Here is a 21,010-nt window from a genome sequence, read left to right as displayed (position 1 = left end):
GAGGTTGCAGTGAGCCGACATTGTACACTGCACTCCAACGTGGGTGACAGAGTGAGACTCTGTCTCTGAAAGAAAATAAATAAATAAATAAAAAAGATTGTTTTAGATTAGGAAGCCACATTAACACTTGGAATATATTCTCCTTACTACCAACAGAGTTTGGAGTCTGGTACAGATGCTTACACTGAATATCTGTGTTACAAACAAATTTTGTTCTTTAATTTCTGCAAACGACTTTGAAGCAACTTTAAAGTACAGAAGTCCCACATAACTTGCAGATAAAAATACATACAATATTTTCATTTTACTCAGCTGTATCCTGCCTCTCTAGATTCATACCAATGGCACCAACTTTCTAACTTTTGAGTGGTTAAAATATTTCTAGGTGAGCAACACATACAAATTTCTGGACAACCTGCTACTCTTTCAATAGAAATGTTGATTTTCATATATACATCTTTTCAAGCATATGAAAGTAAAATATACTACTACAAAACAGGATTCTTATGAACTACATATTACTGTTAAACTAAGCTCAAATTATTCTGAAAATGTTCAGAGAACACATCAGAAAACACTAAGTCGAGGAGCCTCAAAGATCATTCTTTAGTGTTGACATCTGAACAAAAACACTTTAGACTTGTAAACAATGAGTGAAATTTATCTTCAGAATCGTGCTAGCTATAGAATGAAAAAGTCACGTCACCTCCGCAGTGAACTTCACTTTAGCAAAAGAGTAAACATATTTCCTCCATATCAGCTGCAATCAAGGCATTAGCAGTATGCCATGATTGATTATCCTAGGAGCCGTTGCTGAGAAATGGATGTGTGGCACAGGTTTTTATCACTATAGTCTGCAAAAAGCAAGTCGCTTATTTAGATACCCTAGTTGTAATAAGTGACATTATTAGGCAGTTCTTCTATTTAAATGACATAAGGATTTAGTATATCAGCAGCTTATAATACACAAGCCCTTTCAATCTGATGATTCCTCTCTCTACAGAGAAGTACTTTTTTCTGTTTATAATACAAGTGGTAATAGAAGACCAGATGGTTGACTTTTAGCTAAGGGAAATGACATTTAAACAAATAGAAAGACAGCATTTAGAATATTCAGGGATTCGAACTATAACCTAAATACACAGTATTCATTAAAGGACTATTAGTGTTAACTATATAAAGTGACCATTTTGTAATGCTAATTAGTAAGATTGTTTCTTAGGTTGTCCATCAGTTTTATTCAAATATTATCTAATACACTGTAAAACAGCTTTATTGTTGCCATATTGTTACATTTCCAAGTTCTCCTTTTAATACACTATACCACCAGTACATCCTGATAACAATCAGTTCTTTCGAAATGTAAAATTGTCTCTACTTCTTACATTATAACATATGTACATATATGTTATATGTACATACACATAATAATAATGATGTTATTAACATACTCTACAATTCACAAAGAAAAACATAAGAAATAACTACATTCCTTAGTCACCTCCCATCACTCTGCTGTGGTAATGGATTATTATTTGGTGAACAATGTTTCACCTTTTGTGTATAATGCTGACATCTATGGTATCAAAGACAACCAAAAACCTTTAAATTAAATAGCCAGATATCTTCAGTAGCCCTCAGATAAAAGTAAAAACATGATTTTTCTAATAAGTACAGATTTGTTTCCTGTAACAACAGCAAAAGACTGCTATGCACTAACCACACTAACCACAGAATACACTAAAATTTCCATAATCATATTCTATTAATATGTCTATTCTCAATACAAGGTAGCTACTATGGCTAAGACATGAAAATTCAATAAATAAGGTTTTATTTAAAGATTTAAAAAATGATTCTTCATTTTACAATGAACAACCACAGAAAATCCTAAAAGGAGAAATTTATAAACTCCAGGTAACAACTTTACCCATCATTAAGCCAATAAACCAATAAAAGGACCAAAAGAACAAATTATCTGTATAGTAGTTAAGTATGTTCAAAAGGCACATATATGTCTACAGAAATGCAGAAACTTTTATTACCACACAGCCTAATTAGTAGGCAATGAATGTTGCAAGGGCAACTTAGCCTTCATCGTAATAAAACCACCATAGCATTTCAGCGGCACCAAAGCTTCCTTCAAAATGACAACAAGGTAAGCCCAGTATGCCTCAATTCCCCCAGTACTTTAGGAGACTTAACCTTAACCAAGTTCACTATTCTATAGTGATAAGTCAATTCAGAGCCTGGTGAATTTTTATTCTGCTTAAAGAAAGGTCTGAAAAATATGCAGTCCTAAATAGAAGTCACTTAGGAAAAGAAATATTTAATCAGCACTCTGCTCTCCTGGTACACAGTAAGAGGAACAGTCCAATATTTTCTACAACTTTCACCTGCCATTGTGTAAGGCAGTCAGGTAGTCTTACCATTGGAAATACCTTAGCTTTCAATTCTATGAAGACTAGAATGACCACAGATTGGCCAGTTCAGCAGTGTGGTAGGCTCCACAAACATCTGCTGAGAAACATCACGCATTTACCTGGGAGCAAGTTTGCAGTAGAAATCAGTAGAAAAAAGGAGTAGAAGTAGAAAAGAAACTAGCACCCTATTCATATAAATCTAGATCTGTCCACCCTTCAAGTATTTTAAAAATATCTACTAGCTGCCAAATCACAGTTGAAATGATATGAAATCAACTGTGATTAAAATGAGTCCCTGTCACCAAGAATCTTATGCTCTAGATCAGGGGGTCAGCAAACTTTTTCTGAAAAGGGACAGATAGGAAATAGTCCAGGCGTTGCAAGTCATATAGTTTCTATCACAACTATTCAATTCTGACATTTTAGACAAAGCAAACACAGACAACAGACAAATGAATAGGCATGATTGTGTTCCAATGACACAATTACAAGAAAGGCAGCAGGGAAAATGATTATGCAGGGTCTTGCAGGCCACCATAAGGCCTATGGCTTTTATTATAAGTGAAATGGGGAGCCAATGGAGTCTTTAAGCAGAAGAGTGACATAATCATGCTTAAAAAGCATCATCATCAAAAAGGATGACCTTATCTGCTGTGTGGAGAATATCAATGGAAGGGGTAGAGAAGCCAGAAAATTGGAAGGGTATAAGCAAAGAAAACAGTTCAACAATTATTGCAACAAAATGAGAGAGATGAGTTTATCTTGCAAACTAATGGATGGTAGCAGTGACAGTAGCAAAACGTGGTTTGATTCTGATTATATATAGAAGGTATAATCATGATTTGCTAAGGGATTGGATGTAGGGTGAAAGAGAAGGAGAGTAAAGATAACTCTAAGGTTTGTGGCCTGAAAAAGTAGCATGGGGTTTTCTTTACTGTGATGGGAAGTGTATGGAAGGAGTCAGTTTGGGAAAGAAAATCAGGATTTTAACTTTGGATACAGTTAAGTTTGAGATGACCATTATTCATTAAAGTGAAGATATCAGACAATTAGACATGATTCTAGAGTTCAGGGAAGAGGTTATAGTTGATACACATTTGAGAGTAAGTTAAAAAGTACTGTACATAAAACCATGAGACAGGATGAGGTCAGCTAAAGTATAAGTGTAGACAAGCAACAGAAAATTTAAAATATGAACCTTTAGTTAACTCCAGGGTTTGAAGATCATTCCAATATTTGGATATGAGGAAGAACCAATAAAGGAAATTCAGAAGAAAGATAGGAAAGAAACCAAAAAGAGCAGTGTCCCAAAAACTAAGTGAACCCAGGTTTTGAGAACAACTATTTCAAATACTAACAATAGGTCAAGTATGATGAGGACTGAGAGTTGATCACTGGAGAGACAACGAGAGAAGTCATTAGGGACTTTGACAAGAACCATCAATGAAGTGGTGGAGACCAAAGCCTAACTGGAAAGAGTTCAAAAAAATAATACGAAGCTCAGAATGGAGTTAACTATACACAACTCTTCCCTATAGGAGGATGTGGTGTCAAGGGAGTTTGTTTAGATGTAGATTTTACAACATGTTTGTTGATAGAAATTTATTATATTTCAAAATGCCTAACTATTCCATAGTTACCCCATGGATTAAAAGCATAGTCCTGGATTATCACACATTATTATACTAATAAACATTATGAAGTGCTTTTCTTCTTAATTGGCTTTATAACAAAATTTTAGTGTATTTCTGAGCCCTGTCCCTATATTCCCTAAGGGAATAGAGACTAAATTAAATAGAGGTTTACTTTGCATTTTGCCTGCTGTGCAAACCAATGGGAGAATGCCAACTCGTTTTATTTATTTCTTATTTGCTACATGCTCCTACTTCCAACTAAATTATTTTTTCTGATAAAACAATAGCTTCTAGCAGCAAACTGAGGAATTCCTGTAGAATATACAGAAAGGCAACATACTCAAGATGTTTGAGCTCATGACAATTTGTTTCTTTCGAGAGTCACAAATTAATCTCATATCTTTACAGTAGCCAATGCTCAGTTCATACATAACCCCAGGAAAGAATTATTGGCTTCAGTACCTTCAAAATAAGCAAAACAAACAGCATCTTTTTTTTTTTTTTTTTTTCCTCTTTTCTTGAGACAGAGTTTCACTCTTATTGCCCAGGCTGGAGTGCAGTGGCGCAATCTTGGCTCACTGGAACCTCCGCCTCCCAAGTTGAAGGGATTCTCCTGCCTCAGGCTCCCAAGTAGCTGAGATTACAGGCGCCTGTCACTACGCCCGGCTAATTTTTTTGTATTTTTAGCAGAGAGAGAGTTTCGCTATGTTGGGCAGGCTGGTCTCAAACTCCTGACCTCAGGTGATCTGCCTGCCTTGGCCTCTCAAGTACTGGGATTACAGGTGAGACCCACGGTGCCCAGCCCACAACAGCGTCTTAACAGGGACTGCTTAGTTTCCAAGTACCTAACAGTAAAAAGTAAAGCTGATTCATAAGCGTTGCTCGCCATGTGGTCTTTTAAAACTCTGGAATGGAAAACAAACATAAAAGAACTCTGGAAAGAATAAAATGATCCCACATCACTACATCACTTAACCAATGATTTGTTTATGTTCTTTTCTGCCAACCTACAAACAAAGCTATTTCTTTGATATGCTAAACTCTACAGGCTAGGTTCCAATGAGGAATTTTGGTGTTTTGCTTTCTGAAGCACCTACATACAAGAATAAACTTTCTTAGTCTGGAATTCAAAACATATTTTAATATTGTTCATTTTATTAAGCAGCTCAATCAAGATATGAATGGTTATATCTTCATCTTATAAACAACGATTTTTCTAAGAGGATGCAGAGGTAAGGGTAAGAAACTCATTTCATAAAATATTGCACCAGTGTGCTTCTGAGATAGCTAAAAAAACGGACAGACAAAAGGGGTAGGCCCTGCAAACATTTTGGCTATCTTCTCAGAGCACTCCAAACTTGGATGAAATTTTGTTATAAATCACCTTGATTAAAGGAACACATTTGCTAAAGTGGTTCTGTAATAGCTACACAATTCTTAGGACTTGAATAACCCGGCGTAGAAAAACCGGCAAGGGACAAACTCTCAAAAACACTGGCTTCTCTTTCAAAACCAATACTGCCCCGATCAGAAATACTTCCCCATGCTTTTTTAAAAATAATAAAGACAAATACATTTTAAAGTAAGTATAATTTGATGAGATGGGAACAGAAATAGGCAAAGGGTATTCTGAAAGTAGTAGTGGCATCGTGAGGGTTACAGATTCTGAAGCCACTACTTGTGTTTCAATCCTCTCACTGTTTGAAATTGGGCAAGTTATTTAGCCTCCTCCTTTAGATTACCTATCAGTAAAATACTACTATTACCTATTCATCATGTTGCTGTTGTGAAAATTAAACAAGTTAACCTTTGAAAAGATTCTCAACAGTATGGATGAAGTACAAAATAAGTGTTGACCAAGATTATTAGAATGATGTACTGTATACTTACAAATTTGTCTAACAAAAGTGAATGGAATACACCCAGAACAAAATGTCAATGTCATGTAATTTGTACATTTATCAAATACATAAAAACTCAGTAATAGAACGCCCTACTGGTGTTCTACCACACAGTAGAGTGATTATGGTTAACAATATTGTGTTGTATATGAAGGAGCTACTCAGAAGACTGATGTGGAAGGAGCATCTGAGCCGTGGAGGAAGAGGTTGCAGTGAGCTGAGATTGTGCCACTGCACTCCAGCTTGCTCAACAGAGCAAGACCATGTCAAAAAAAAAAACAAAAAAACAGAGGATTTTGAATGTTCTCACTACAAGGAAATAAAAAATACATGAGGTGATAGATATGCTAAATATACTAATTTCATTTTTTACAATGTATATTTGTATTGAAACATCACACTATACCCCATAATGTACAATTATTTTGTGTCAATTAAAAACAAAAACAAAACTCAATGAATATTTTCCTTGAAAAGAACATTTAAAAAATGTACATCTTACAGTGCTGGTTATCTTCTCTGATTACTTAGCAGAGACTTCATCTGAATCCTTTTGTACTGACATCCTCCTCTAATAACTCTTAAAAAGAAATCAACAACAACAATATGGTATTTATTTGCTCTGTTGTTCTGTCTGTTGATATCGATATCTTTTCTGGTTTCAAGTACACACATGATGCTAAAGCAATTCAGAAGTGACTAGAATATCTCAGGAAATGCTAATAGTCATATGAAGGTGAAATTACATGGAAAATCTAACATTTTTTAAGGAGAAGAGGATACAGTGTCCATGATGAAAGCAATAGTAGAAAAATATGTTACCTGACAGCACACTATCATCTTTAACACTGTTATCACCATAAGCTAACAATTACTGTGTATTTAGCATTGTAGTAATAAACATCAAAAGCACTTGCACAGCTGAACCATAGTCTATTACAAATGGTAAATAAATAAGATCGATTATTTAACAGTCTATTGGTCAAACTTACTTATAGGGCAATCAGAGGCTATTGTGGTTCAAAATAAATTTACGATGACAATGTAATTATTCAATTATCTGCTTACATTGAGGATGAATACAGAGATAATGTTAGTTAACAGCTGCATTAATAATTTGATAGTGACACAGAAGATGTAAAGTAGAAAATTAAGCTATAATTATTAAAGTAAGAAGAGTATATGCTGAGTAAACAAAAGGCCATCTCTTCCCCATAAGCTCTGTTACAGAAGCCATGTGATTGGTGAAAGGAGCTAACACATTGTATCTACTCTTCATTCTTCCATTTTACTGTTCTTGCACTTTTTCTAGCTGTACAGGCAAGGTGGTTGCATACAATTTCAATATACACAATTTTGATTATCAAAATTTAAACAGGATGTTAAAAAAAATAAAGCAGAAGGTTTATTTGATTTTGTCAGACTTCCCACTAATAGTGGAAAATCTTTCTAAGCCAGGATCCCAAATGCATTTAGTTATCATGTCTCCTTTGTCTGCTCCAATCAATGACAGGGCCTCGATCTTTCCGTGTTTTTTATGACCTTGACATTTTTGAAGAGTATTGGTCAGTTATATTGTAGAATGACCCTCAATTTGGGATTGTCTTATGTTTTCTCATGAGTAGACTGAGGTTGTAACTTTTTTTTCCTGCAAGTGCCCTTCTTGGTGCTTCAATCCAGAGGCTACATTATGTTGATATGTCATGTTATGAGGATGAAGATAACTCAGTTAAAGTGGTGCCTGACAGGTTTCACCTCTAAGGTTTTTTCCCTTTGTAATAAATATCTTGGGAGAGATACTTTAAGATTATGCAAGGTTCTATTTCTTCTCAAACTTTTGTCCAATAATTTTAGCATCCACTGGTAAATTTTGCCTGTAACAATTATTATGATGTTTATGTAGGTTTTAAAAGTAACTAAAATATATAAAATATAATGGCTGAATTGTTCTTGATATAAATATATTTAAATTCTACTGGATGCATTTTTACTTACATTCAAAATATGAATAAACATTATTTTCTTTTGTCAGCATTCAGTTAATGTTAATCAATTATGACACCAAAAAATAACATAATTGAAATGTTACTTACATAACTATGACTTTTAAAGAAATCTGATGGACTAGTGGTGAGGATTTTGTCTCCTTCCAAACCAATTACTCTTTTACAAATATTTGATTTTGGATCACTTGGGCTTTTGCAATCACAATGTCACCTCTGAGGGGAAAAGTCAAAGAAATGTCTGTATTATTTATTAAGCATAAACACATGCATGGCACTGCTTTGAGACAGAGTCTCGCTCTGTCGCCCGGGCTGGAGTGCAGTGGCCGGATCTCAGCTCACTGCAAGCTCCGCCTCCCGGGTTTACGCCATTCTCCTGCCTCAGCCTCCCAAGTAGCTGGGACTACAGACGCCCGCCACCTCGCCAGGCTAGTTTTTTGTATTTTTTAGTAGAGACGGGGTTTCACCATGTTAGCCAGGATGGTCTCGATCTCCTGACCTCGTGATCCGCCCGTTTCGGCCTCCCAAAGTGCTGGGATTACAGGCTTGAGCCACCGCGCCCGGCTGCTTTAATATTTTTATAAGGCAACTTAAACAAAGCCATAACCTTTATCCTCTCATATACTGACTCTTCCATACATTCACTGGTTTTGAGAACCTTTGCGACTGAATACTTTGGGTGAGAATCCAACAATAAGAGTGATGAAAAGGCTATCTAAAATTTCTGATAATTTCAGAAGATTCTAAACTTTCAGATAATTCCACAAGAATTATCTTTTTGCATTGTATTCACTATGCTTTACTCCTGTGTCCAAATTCTTAGAACCAAAATTGTGGAAAAACAATTCTATATAGGCCAGGTACAGTGGCTCACAACTATAATCTCAGCACTTTGGGAGGCTACGGCAAGGGAATTGCTTGAAGCCAGGAGTTCATGGCTACGGTAAGCTATGATCATGCCACCATGGGCAACAGACTGAGACCATGTCTCAAAAAAACAAACAAACAAAAACCAAGAAAAACCCCAAATGAACCAAAACAAACAAAAAAAAAACCCTCCACACAATTCCATATAAATACTAACAAATTAAGTAAACAAATATTGCTGTCCAGGCAGTAGCACTGATTGACTTTAGGGTACACTAAAAAGGTAAAAACATCATCCATGATTCCCTAGAACTCAAATAATTGAGGAATAATAGCATATAAGTCCTATAACCCATATCAAAAGAACTTATATTTGAGAACAAAAATCAAAAGATACAACAAAATAAAATGCTAAAAGCTGCCCAAATATACACTCTGAAAAATAAAATGAGACATCAAACATATAAAACCAATAAGGGTCTGATTACATACAGAAGACATGATTTATGATAAGAAGAACTGACAATCTATTTGGTAATAAAAAATAAGAAAGATCCTAAAAAGTGGAAAGGAAGAAGACAGAATGTAGGACTAATGACCACAGTCAAACAGAACACAATGCTCTTTCTGCATAAAACGAGCAATATGTGAATTCTGTTGACTAACACACGTTTAAAAGGATTTAACATATTTGCTTATTAATTGTACCTAGTTCCAGAAATAGTTTAATGTTACTTATAATAAAATAAGCATATGTCAAAATAATATTAAAAGTCATAAGAATAAAAGGAAAATGATGATGAAATCAGAAACCTAATAACTGCTCTATAGAAGCATTAAAATGGGTTCTAAACTCTTTGGGAGCCAAGTCAGAAGAAATTAAGAACAGTTACATGGAAATCATTAATTAATAAAATAACATTTAGTTTGGGAGGTAAGACAAAATTTTCCCTAAAAACTAAATCAAAGAGAAATTCACAAGAAACATTCTTATATAACAGAATGAAAGATATCATTATCAGAAATTTTACAGAAAGTGCAGAAATAGTATTTACAATGATGATCTCTTGAGGCTATTCTTGGTTAAGAGTTGAAAGGTAGCAAATCATTACATTCTATAATTTGGATGTTGCCTTCTTTTGAAAATAGAATAAGGTATTTTCTTTCTAAACAACTAGAACCATGTCAGTGGATCTGTTCAGATGAACAAATTTGCAAAAATTGTAACACACCATCAAAGTTGATTTTGGGTAGCTTTGGAGGAAGAGACGTTTTTCCATGGGTGTTTAATGAAGCTTAAGTTCTTTGATCAAATAATCAATATGACCCTTAAAACAAACTTTGCACTCGAATGGCAACATAGAAATCATAATTCAGTCGTGCTGTTTTTGTAGAAAGTAGTATTAATATAAACTTTATTTCTGGTAGTCTAACTAGACATATGCATAGCATTTAGATCAAAATACATATCCCTTAGATTCTTAACTCCTTCAAACAGTTTTAAAAGGAAGCTTATTAAAATTTTCTCATATTTATAAACAACTTATTATTCTACTACACAGTAAGCTTTTGAAAACTAGTGTCAATATCTCATTAATCTTAATATTCTCTATAATGTACGGTACATCTTATAAATTAGGTGCTCACTACTATTTGTTGAAAGAATAAGCAGTGGCAAAAATTTGACTGTCTCAAGGTTGAGTGTTCTCTGCAGCTGACTGAAGAGACAACCATGTGCTTTAGATACTAGATATGCAAACTTTTATTCTTGTCTAAATGGAAGGTTATTTTACATTTAGAAACAGGCAGCCAACAACAGGACCCCTCACCAGGAGTCAAAGATTCCCCTGAAATCTTGAGTTCTGTGCTGTGGGTAAATGAAAGAGAATACTCAGGACAGTAATATTTTTTAAGTAAAAGTTACCAGCTGGCTACCTTGGCTCTAAAAGTTACTTTGGTATATTTCATAAATGCCAGATTTTGAGCTGTCCTGTAACCTGGATGAATAGAGTACAAAATAAGATCTTCAAAGAATCTGAATTCATTTACTGAATGTAGTTATTTGTTTCACTTATCTGAATGCAAAGAGTAATTTTTTAAAAAATATCAAGCTGTGTATTCAAAAACTATTCAGCCAGCAAGTTCAGCTCCTCATTCAGGATGCCCCAGGATTATTGTGAATAAAATTATGTCACTGGCATGGAACACAGATGCTTGTTTTCATGCTACATCATGAGGCTAGGTCTCCAGTTAATTCAAAGGCTATATAAGGATAATTTGATATAAGTTAAAAAGAAAAGGGAGCAACAACACAATCTATTATATAAGTTTTATTTTATAACTCCTATATCTACAATTAAGTATATAGCAGTTGTTATGGGTAAAAGATTTGAAGAAGAATTACCTAGGGAGCATGCCAAACCATACAGCTTGACCAAGAGAGTTTATCTGCAGAATCTAAGGCTGGTGAAAGATCAGTAAATGTGAAGAAACGTATTCTTAACAATTTTCAGTACTGTGAAATAAGTTATAGCAAAGGTGAACAGTGACAGAGAAGTGCCTAAACCTACTTGTTATGCCATAAACTAAATACTAGCTCAAGGGAATCAAATTTGTAGTTTACTGAAATGAAAGCAGGCATATATTTTTTTCAGAATTATAAAAAACAAATGGACTCAAAATTTTAGGATATCAGAGAGGTGCTCTTTAGAAAATATATTAAATTATTAATACTTGACATTCATTTGGAAGAGATCATTCTCATAGAGTTAACTGGAATAAAGGGTATCACAAGGATTGGAACCACCATTTGAAATAGGATTTTTTAATTATTTTTTGGGGGGAAGGAGTCTTGCTCTGTCACCCAGGCTGGAGTGCAGTGGCACGATCTCGGCTCACTGCAACCTCCATCTCCCAGGTTCAAGCAATTCTCCTGCCTCAGCCTCCCGTGAAATAGGACTTTAAAAGGATTAGTGACAAACAATATTTGCCCAGGAGTTATTCAAGTTAATATAATTAATCAGGAGACTCATAATATATACAATTCCTGGTTCTCAGCCATATACAATGATGTAATCTAAAAATCATCAAATGGGCTGGGCATGGTGGCTCACACCTGTAATCTCAACACTTTGGGAGGCTGAGGTGAGCGGATTGCTTGAGCTCAGGAGTTTGAGACCAGCCTGGGCAACATGGCAAAACCCAGTCTCTACAAAAACTACAAAAATTATCTGGGCGTGGTGTATATACCTGTAGTCACAGCTACTTGGGAGACTGAGGGGAAGGATAACTGGAGCCCAGGAGGTTGAGGCTGCAGGGAGCTGAGATTGTGTCACTGCACTCCAGCCTGGGAGCCAGAGCAAGACCTCCTCTCAAAAAATGTATATCAGAAAATTAAAAAAAATAAAAACCATCAAACAGTCATCATAGGCTATACAGAGAGAATAAGATAGCAATCAATAGAACTACAGGATTATTTTAAAATTAAAGAACAAAACATTGATTTGGATCTGTAATGTAATCCCTAAGTTCCTAGTTCTTAACTCAAAACATTCTAAAACCCAATAAAAAAAAGTTAAGCTTACATGTATATTGTAAGGGACTGTTAATTATTTTTCACAATAACGCAAGAGATACAATGACCCAAGAGACTGCATATGTTTGAGAAACTATTAAAATTTCTCAAATGGAAAGAAAATATTTGACTCAAAATTTTATCTAGCTGGTTATTAACATGTTTATTTATGGAACAGTTTTTAAAGATGAAGTTAAGGAACTGCAGAAAAGACATAATGTGTGTATATATTTTCACTGTAAATTTAATATATCCATGACAGAAATTTACCTTTGGATACCATAAAAATGTCGACTAAGATTTTCTGCAAAGACAATATCTGAATTTTGAATTGTAGGCTCCATTGATGGTCCAGAACACTGAAAAGAGAGGTAATTTGTAATCTAAATTCAAAATCTCTTTTAAATTTAACATAAATCATTTGAGCAGGCTTAAAAGAAAGAAAATCAAGCAAATGTTCTTAAAGCTTGGGGGATGATTCATGAAAATTTGGCAGTTCTCAAATAAGTTCAACTCTAGAGTAGCCACTAAGTCTGGAAATATAGAAAAATATGTTATAAATGGATTATTGATTTCACATTATAATGCCTGAATAAAACAAACTACCTATGTTTCCAAATTTAGGCCACCCTGTAGAATGTCAGTTCTATGAGGGCAGAGATCTCTCTCATGTTCCCAGCTATATAACCAAAGCCAAGAACAATGTTTGGTACAAAATTGATAAACCATACATATTGGTTGAATGAATGGGAGAATGATTCATTTTCTTATTACTATCACATATAATCCAGTGAACATGATGATGATTTACTAAATAGTATTAAACTAGTCTCAATGAGCTTATGCCTATCTTCCTCTTCCAAGAGAATAGCTTACTCATTTCATGGGGCTACAACTTAAATTTTCTACTGAAAAATACTAGTATGAAGACATGGACTTTAAAGATTTTCATGGCCAGGCATGGTGGCTCACACCTGTAATTCCAAAACTTTGGAAGAAAGACTTGAGGCCAGGAGTTCAAGACCAAACCTGGCAACTTAAAGAGACCCCATCTTTACAATAAAGCAATCAAAGATTTTCCTATTTGTATGTCTCAAAACCATAATCTTGATATATACAGGTTAAGTATCCCTAATACAAAGTCTGAAATTTTAAATGCTCTAAAATCTGAAATGTTCTGAGAGTCTACATGATACCACAAACGGTAAATTCCATACCTGACCCCATGGGATGCATCATAGCCAACATACAGCCAACATTTTGTTTCATGTACAAAATTCTTTAAAATAGCATATAACATTACCTTCAGGCTATGCATACAAGGTACATATGAAATACAAATGAATTTTGTGTTCAGACTTGGGTCCCATCCCCAAAATATCTCATGATATATATGCAAATATTCCAAAATTCAAAAAAATCTGAAATCCATAACACTTCTGGTCCCAAGTATTTCAGATAAGGGATACTCAACCTCTACCTCAGAATCAGAAAAAATTATCATTGCCACCTTAAAAATCTAAATACAACAGTCTCCATTTACTCTACTTGTAAATAAAACTTTTTACTTAAAAATTCCTACTCACGCGGAAATAAGAAGAAATATGATTACAGTTCGTTTGCTACCTTTGGAAGTACCAGTCTAACTTACAAAAAATCAAGAAGGCAAGTTTCAGCCAAGTACAGTGGCTCATACCTATAAAACCAGAACTTTGGGAGGCCAAGGTGGGCAGATCACTTGACATCAGGAGTTCGTGCCCAGCCTGGACAACATGGTGAAACGCCATCTGTACTAAATATACAACAATTAGCCAGGCGTGGTGTTGCACCCCTGTAGTCCCAGTTACTTGGGACGATGAGGCACAAGAACTGTTTTGAGCCCAGGAGGCGGAGGCTGCAGTGAACTGAATCACTCAATTGCACTCCAGCCCAGGCAACAGAGCAAGACCCTGTCTCAAACAAAAAAAAAAAAAAAAAAAAAGGGAAATTTGAGTTAAATATATATATTTCCATTACTCCATCTTAACTGGAAGTTACGTGACTGTCAATCTGATAAAGTAAACCTAATTTAAAAAAACAACAGTAATAACAACAATTAAAAAAAAAAACTGGCTGGTCAATCAATTTGTTCTTTACATGACAAAAGGTTTGAATCAACAACCACAGTTCATAGTTTCCCACTACAATATTAAGAACAAGTATTAGTTGAGGATAGGGAACAACTTTAACATTTTAATATAGACATTAGGCAGAATAATCTGTCTCAATTATAGATTATTAATTTGTTTTAATTACAGTTAAACATGGTAGTAATGAGCTGGAATTTTGAAAACTGGACAAATATATGTTGAAATTTCAAGTTACTTACTAACTGTGGGATCTGGAACAAGTAAGTTACTTAAGCTTTCTCAATTCATTTCCTCATGTGTATATTGGATTACTAATAAGTATCTCAAAGAAGTGTAAAAGATTAGTTAGTAAGTGTAAAACATCAAACATATCCTGAAACACAGTAAATAGGATTCAATAAATGGTAACAACTATTATTGTTCTACTATTCAAAAGGACCTTTTGTGCCCATTAGAAACAGAATACAGGAAATATTTAAGTAATGGTCCTTATACCTTCTCTCAGGACCAATTCAAACATACTCTCTTATTATTCCAATATTTAGAAAGATTTTATGTTTTAACTTTCACATTTTATTCATTAAATAACTTCAACTATAATAAAAGGAAAAACACATTTTCCTTCCATTTGAAAAAAAGTATATATTTAAGATGAATATTCTTGAACATAAAAACTTACCATGACAACACCACCAACGTATTCAAAAGCACAATGAGCTATACAGCCATACTGAATAGTATAGCCAACAAGTCGAAAGGTTTTCCCCAGAACACCACGAAGCATAGTTCTATGTAGACTCTGCCACCATTGGCCTGATGGTAAATTTCAAAAAGTTTCATGATCAATACTATTTAAAAACATTTAAGAAACAGCTCTATTGTAAAATATTTTACAATCACCTAAAATGTACTAAGTGCCTAATACAATTTGGTGCAGGAAAGCAAGAGTTTATTATCAGTTCTACTAATGATATTTTAAATGGCAAATTGTAGCCACTAAATATTTAGATTTACCAAAATTTATATTCGAATGCCACTGGGTCTATATATGAATTATATAATTAGTAGATTCTAAACTCATCTGTCCCCTTCCATGTCTTGGTTATTTCTTCTATTAAGGCAGATGCTTAAAAAAGATAGTAACTCTTTCAAAGGACTAATAACAGTTTTTCACATTTGTTCCTTGCTATATATTACTTCTTGCCATGTAATAGAAAATAATGGAGAAATCACTAGAATAGGAATATGGAGATTCAAGTTTCACACTGGTTCTTTTACTAACTTGTATAATCTTCAACAAACTACTTAACCTTTCTGGGGCCTAGTAGAAATAATCTCTCATAGAATGATTCTTAGAATCAAATTCAGCAACATATGTCAAAGTACTTTATAAATTATAAAGTTACATTCATTTGTGAGTTATTAACTATTGATATGACAAAAGGAACACAGACATACTATGAAACAACAGCATAAAGTACCATTTAAAGATTTTTAAAAGCTACATAAAATTTAAAAATATTATTCATCTAAAATATTTCTAATATCTGTCCTTCCTATTTAACTGTCACAACTATGTATCATGCATTTCTCAACTAATAGCCTAACCCTTAGGCCTAGGCTACAATATACAGTTCTCAGATTAAATTTATTAAAATACATCAATAATAGTTTGTAACATCTGCTTAACATGTCAAGATTTACATATAATACCTCTGTAAGATAGACATTATTATCATCCTCAATTTATAGACAAGAAAAAAAAGCCTAAGACTAGTAAAGTAACTGGCTTATTATCATCACAAAGTTGGTATAGGATAAAGCCAGTAATAAAAGGTCTCCCAACAAAGAAAAGCCCAGCATCAGATGGCTTTACCTCTGAATTCTTCCAAACATATAAAAAAGAACCAACACCAATTCTTCTCAAACTATTCCAAAAAACTGGAAACTGAGGGAATTCTTCCTAATTCATTCAGGTCAGCATTGCCCTAATGCCCAAACCAGACACTGGAAAAGAGAAACTACAGGCCAAAATGCCAGTGAGCTCAGATGCAACAATCCTTAACAAAATACTAGCAAACCAAACCCAACAACACATTAAAGAGATAATACACCACAATCAGGTGGGATTTATCCTAGGGATGCAAGGATGGTTCAACGCATGCCAATCAAACAGCGTGATATAACACATCAACAGAACGAAGAACAAAAACCATAAAATGATCTCAATAGATGCAGAAAAAGCATGTGATAAATTTCAACATCACTTCATTATACAAACTCTCAAGAAATTAGGCAAAGAAGGAACATACATCAAAACAATAAAAGGCAATATATGACAAACCCACAGCTAATATCATACTTAATGGGGGAAAAGCTGAAAGCCTGTCCTCTAAGATCTGGAACAAGACACGGATGCCCACTTTAATCACCCTTATTCAACATAGTAATGGAAGTCTCAGCCACAGCAATTAGGCAAAATAAAGAAATAAAGGGCATCCAAATTGAAAAAGAGGAAGTAACTATCCTGGTTATGGATGACATGATCTTATATATAGAGAAATCTAAAGACTTCACCACAAATACTTTTAGAACTGATAAATGAATTCAATAAAGTTGCAGGATACAAAGTCGACATACAAAAATTAGTAGCATTTTATCCACCAGGAATGATCTAGCTGAATAAGAAATCAATGGGATCAATAAAGCAATCCCACTTAAAATAGCTATAAAACATTAAAAATATAACTAGGAATAAATTTACCCAAGGAGGTGAAAGACCTCTAAAATGAAAACTACAAAAACACTGAAAGAATTGAAGAGGACATAAAAAATAAAAATGGAAAGACAGCCCATACTCATGGATTGTAAGAATTAATATTGTTAAAATGACCATACTACCCAATGTGATCTAAAGATTCAATGCAATCTCTATCAATATGCCAAAGTCATTTTTCACAGAATTAGAAAACAATCCTAAAATTCATACAGAACCACAAGACCCAAAATAACCAAAGCAATATTGAGCAAAATGAATAAAGCTGATAGTATTACACTACCTGACTTTAAGATACACTACAAAGCTACAGTAACCAAAACAGCATGGTATTGGTATAAAAACACATAGACCAATGGGACAGAACAGAGAACCCAGAAATAAATCCATGTATTTATAGCCAACTGATTTTTGACAAAGTGCCAGGAACATACACTGGAGAAAGGACATCTCTTCAATAAATGGTGCTCGAAAATTTGGATATCCACATGCAGAAGGATAAAACTAGTCCCCATATCTCTAACCATATATAAAAATCAACTTAAAATAAATTACAGACTTATAAATAAGATCAAACCATAATACTATAAGGGAAACACTTCAAGACATTGGTCTAGGCAAAGATTTTATGGCTAAGAAATCAAAAGAACAGGCAAGAAAGAACAAAAATAGACAAATGGGATTTAAACTAAAAAGCTTCTGCTCAGCAATGAAAATAACAAAGTAAAAAGACAACATGTCGAATGGGAGAAAATATTTGCAAACTATGCATCTGACATGGACTAATATTCAGAATATATAAGGAACTCAACAGCAAAAAACCAAATAACCCAATTAAAAAGTGGACAAATGATCTTAATAGACATTTTTCAAAAGAAAACATACAAATGGCCAACAAATACATAAAAATATGCTCAACATCACTAATCTTCAGGGAAATGCAAGTCAAAACTATAATCAGGTATCATCTTACACCAGTTAGATTATTATCAAATAAGACAAAGTAAGTGCTGGCAAGGATGTGGGGAAAAGAAAATTCATATACCCTGTTAGTGGGAATGTAAATTAGTACAGTCATTATGGAAAACAGTGTGGAGGTTTCTTTAAAAACTCAAAAGAGAATCAAAAAATAATTCTCGCAATCCTGCTACTGGGTATTAATCCAAAAGAAAGGAAATCAGTATATCAAAGGGATACCTACATCCCCATGTTTATTGCAGCTTAGCTACTATTCACAATAGCTAAGACATAGAATCAACTGAAATATCCATCAGATGAACGGATAAAGAAAAACATGCTATACATACACAATGGAATATTATTCAGCCACAAGGAGAATGAAATCCTGTTATTCAAGGCAATATGAACGACCCTGGGGCACATTATGTTAAGAGAAATAAATCTGGCACAGGAAGAAAACTACCTTACGTTTTCACTCATCTGCAGGAGCTTAAAAAAAAAATTGAGCCTATGGAAGTATAGTGTACAAATATGGGTATCAGAGGCTGGGAAAGGGGGGTAGGAGGGGAGAATGAGAAGTTGGTTAATGGACACAAAATTACAGCTAGATAGGAGGAATGAGTTCCTGCCTTCTGCAGCACTGTTGGGTGAATACGGTTAACCATAATTTATTGTATATTTTCAAAAAGCTACAAGAAGATCTTCACTGTTCACAACATAAAGAAATGATGTGTTTGAGGTAAATATGCTAATTACCCCAATTTGATCATTATATAATATATACATGTAGCAAAATATCACTGTATCCCAGTAATAAATACATTTATTACATACCAACTAAATACAAAAGGAAAAACACTGAAAGTAATCTAGAACGTATCTTAGTAAGTTGTTGTTGGTTGTAGTATTTTATATATATTTCAGATAGTAAAAGTGAGCAAATATTTAAGTTGTTTCTCACTGTGAGAAAAAGAAGCAACAAATATGTAAAGGGACCTTAAGGATAAACTTGAGTTATCAAAACAAATTTACTCAAATAAACATGTATATATTTATCTGTTTGCCTATTTAAAAATGTCATCCTAGCTCTGTCCACTGTGAAAAGGCCATTGTAAGAAGCAATGACACTGTAGTAATTATGAGCACTTAGTGCCCACATTTTTGGTTTCTAAGTATCATTCTCCACCAGAGCAAAACAGTCAGTGCTCAAAGACTGATGCAAACAAAGGAACTATTCTGAGGGGTCATCCAATGGCCAAATTTGGGACAATATAAGCCTAAAAATAGTAACAGTAATTGATAATACAGTTAAATTAGGGACAATATAAGCTAAAATATAACAGTATTGATAATACATTATTAAAATGAAATTTTAAAAAGATGCATGTGTTGGGGACAGGGAAAGTTCTTTATCAAAAGATGACAGCTAATAAATGTAGAAGGAATGATAAAATTATCACCAGTGTAATAACTGATTTAGACAAGGGCCATTGATGCATGCTAAAATACACTGAGTGAAACATTGTTGGTCAACAGGATATTTGAAAAGTATCAAAGTAGATTTTTTTTTTTACAAAGGGAACAAGGTATCTTTACAATGGGAAGATCTGGTAAACACTATCTTAACTAAATGACCAAATTTAGCAGCATACTAATATCATGTAGCCTCTTACCAATGGAATGACAAGTACATCATCATCTGTGTACCATTCTTGCCAAAAATGTGTAACCTAAATCTGATCATGAACAATCAAGACATATCCATATTGCAGACATTCAACAAGACAACCAGCTTGAACACTTAAAAAGTATAAATTTAATGAAAGGAAAAATTATACTAAGAGTACTATTTTCAATTACAAGAAAATAGAAGGACATGACAACCAAATACAATATGAAATATCGAATTGGATCCTGGAGCAAAAGGAAAAAGAAAGCTATGAAAGACTTGGGGACAACTGGGTAAATCTGAATATTGTACATAAAAATATATCACTGTTTCAGTGTTAAACTTCTTAACAATATCATGCTATGTAGAATGACCTTGTTCATAGGAGATAAACAAGGAATTATTTTGAGAAAAATGCTATGACTGCAACTTCCTTTCATATGGTTCACTTCTACTGCTAAAAATCATGTATAGAGATGAAGACAAATTGATACATACACATATATACACACACACAGATATATTATATATGGAGGAAGATAGAAAGCTAATGTGGCAAATGTTCATTGTTAAATCCAAGTGAAGTGTATACAAATGTGCACTGCACTATTTTTCTCAGCTTTTTTTGTAGAATAAAACTTCTACAAAACAAACACTTGGGGGGAAAAGCGTGACTTCATTCATTCAACAAATACTTATTGAGCTACTACTATGTACCAGATACTGTGTTCAGCCCTGGGAATACAGTAGTGAACATGATGCCTTCTCTCATACAGTTTATAGTATAGTGGGGAAGATATCATATATACACAAAGTAAACAAATAAATACATAAATACATTAAGTAAATTTCTGTAAAGAAAAATATAGTAAAGTGATAGAGAACAATGGGTGAGGCATACTTTCTTTAGGATGAATCAGAAAAGATTTCTCTAATGAAAATGCCATTAAAAACAGTGATGCCTTTAACTTTCTGAAGAATGACCGAACTGTTTTCCAAAGCAATTGCACCACTGTACATTTTTACTAGTAATGCATAAGGTTTCCAATTTCTCCACATCCTTGCCAACATTTG

General features: G+C 33.9%; 1 protein-coding gene across 1 annotated transcript in view; it reads right to left on the bottom strand.

Annotated features, from left to right (window-relative positions):
- The window catches only part of IMMP1L (inner mitochondrial membrane peptidase subunit 1), a 42,411-nt gene that overhangs the window by 15,846 nt on the left and 5,555 nt on the right, over nt 1–21,010 (bottom strand). The window contains 4 exon segments of the mRNA XM_017885759.1: nt 8,052–8,161; nt 8,164–8,177; nt 12,673–12,761; nt 15,211–15,344. Of these exon segments, the coding sequence (XP_017741248.1) occupies nt 8,052–8,161; nt 8,164–8,177; nt 12,673–12,761; nt 15,211–15,344 (347 nt within the window).

Source organism: Rhinopithecus bieti, unplaced genomic scaffold (genome assembly GCF_001698545.2).
Source record: "Rhinopithecus bieti isolate Rb0 unplaced genomic scaffold, ASM169854v2 scaffold_13558, whole genome shotgun sequence".
Classification (NCBI taxonomy): domain Eukaryota; kingdom Metazoa; phylum Chordata; class Mammalia; order Primates; family Cercopithecidae; genus Rhinopithecus; species Rhinopithecus bieti.
This window is presented reverse-complemented; position numbering and strand designations above follow the sequence as displayed.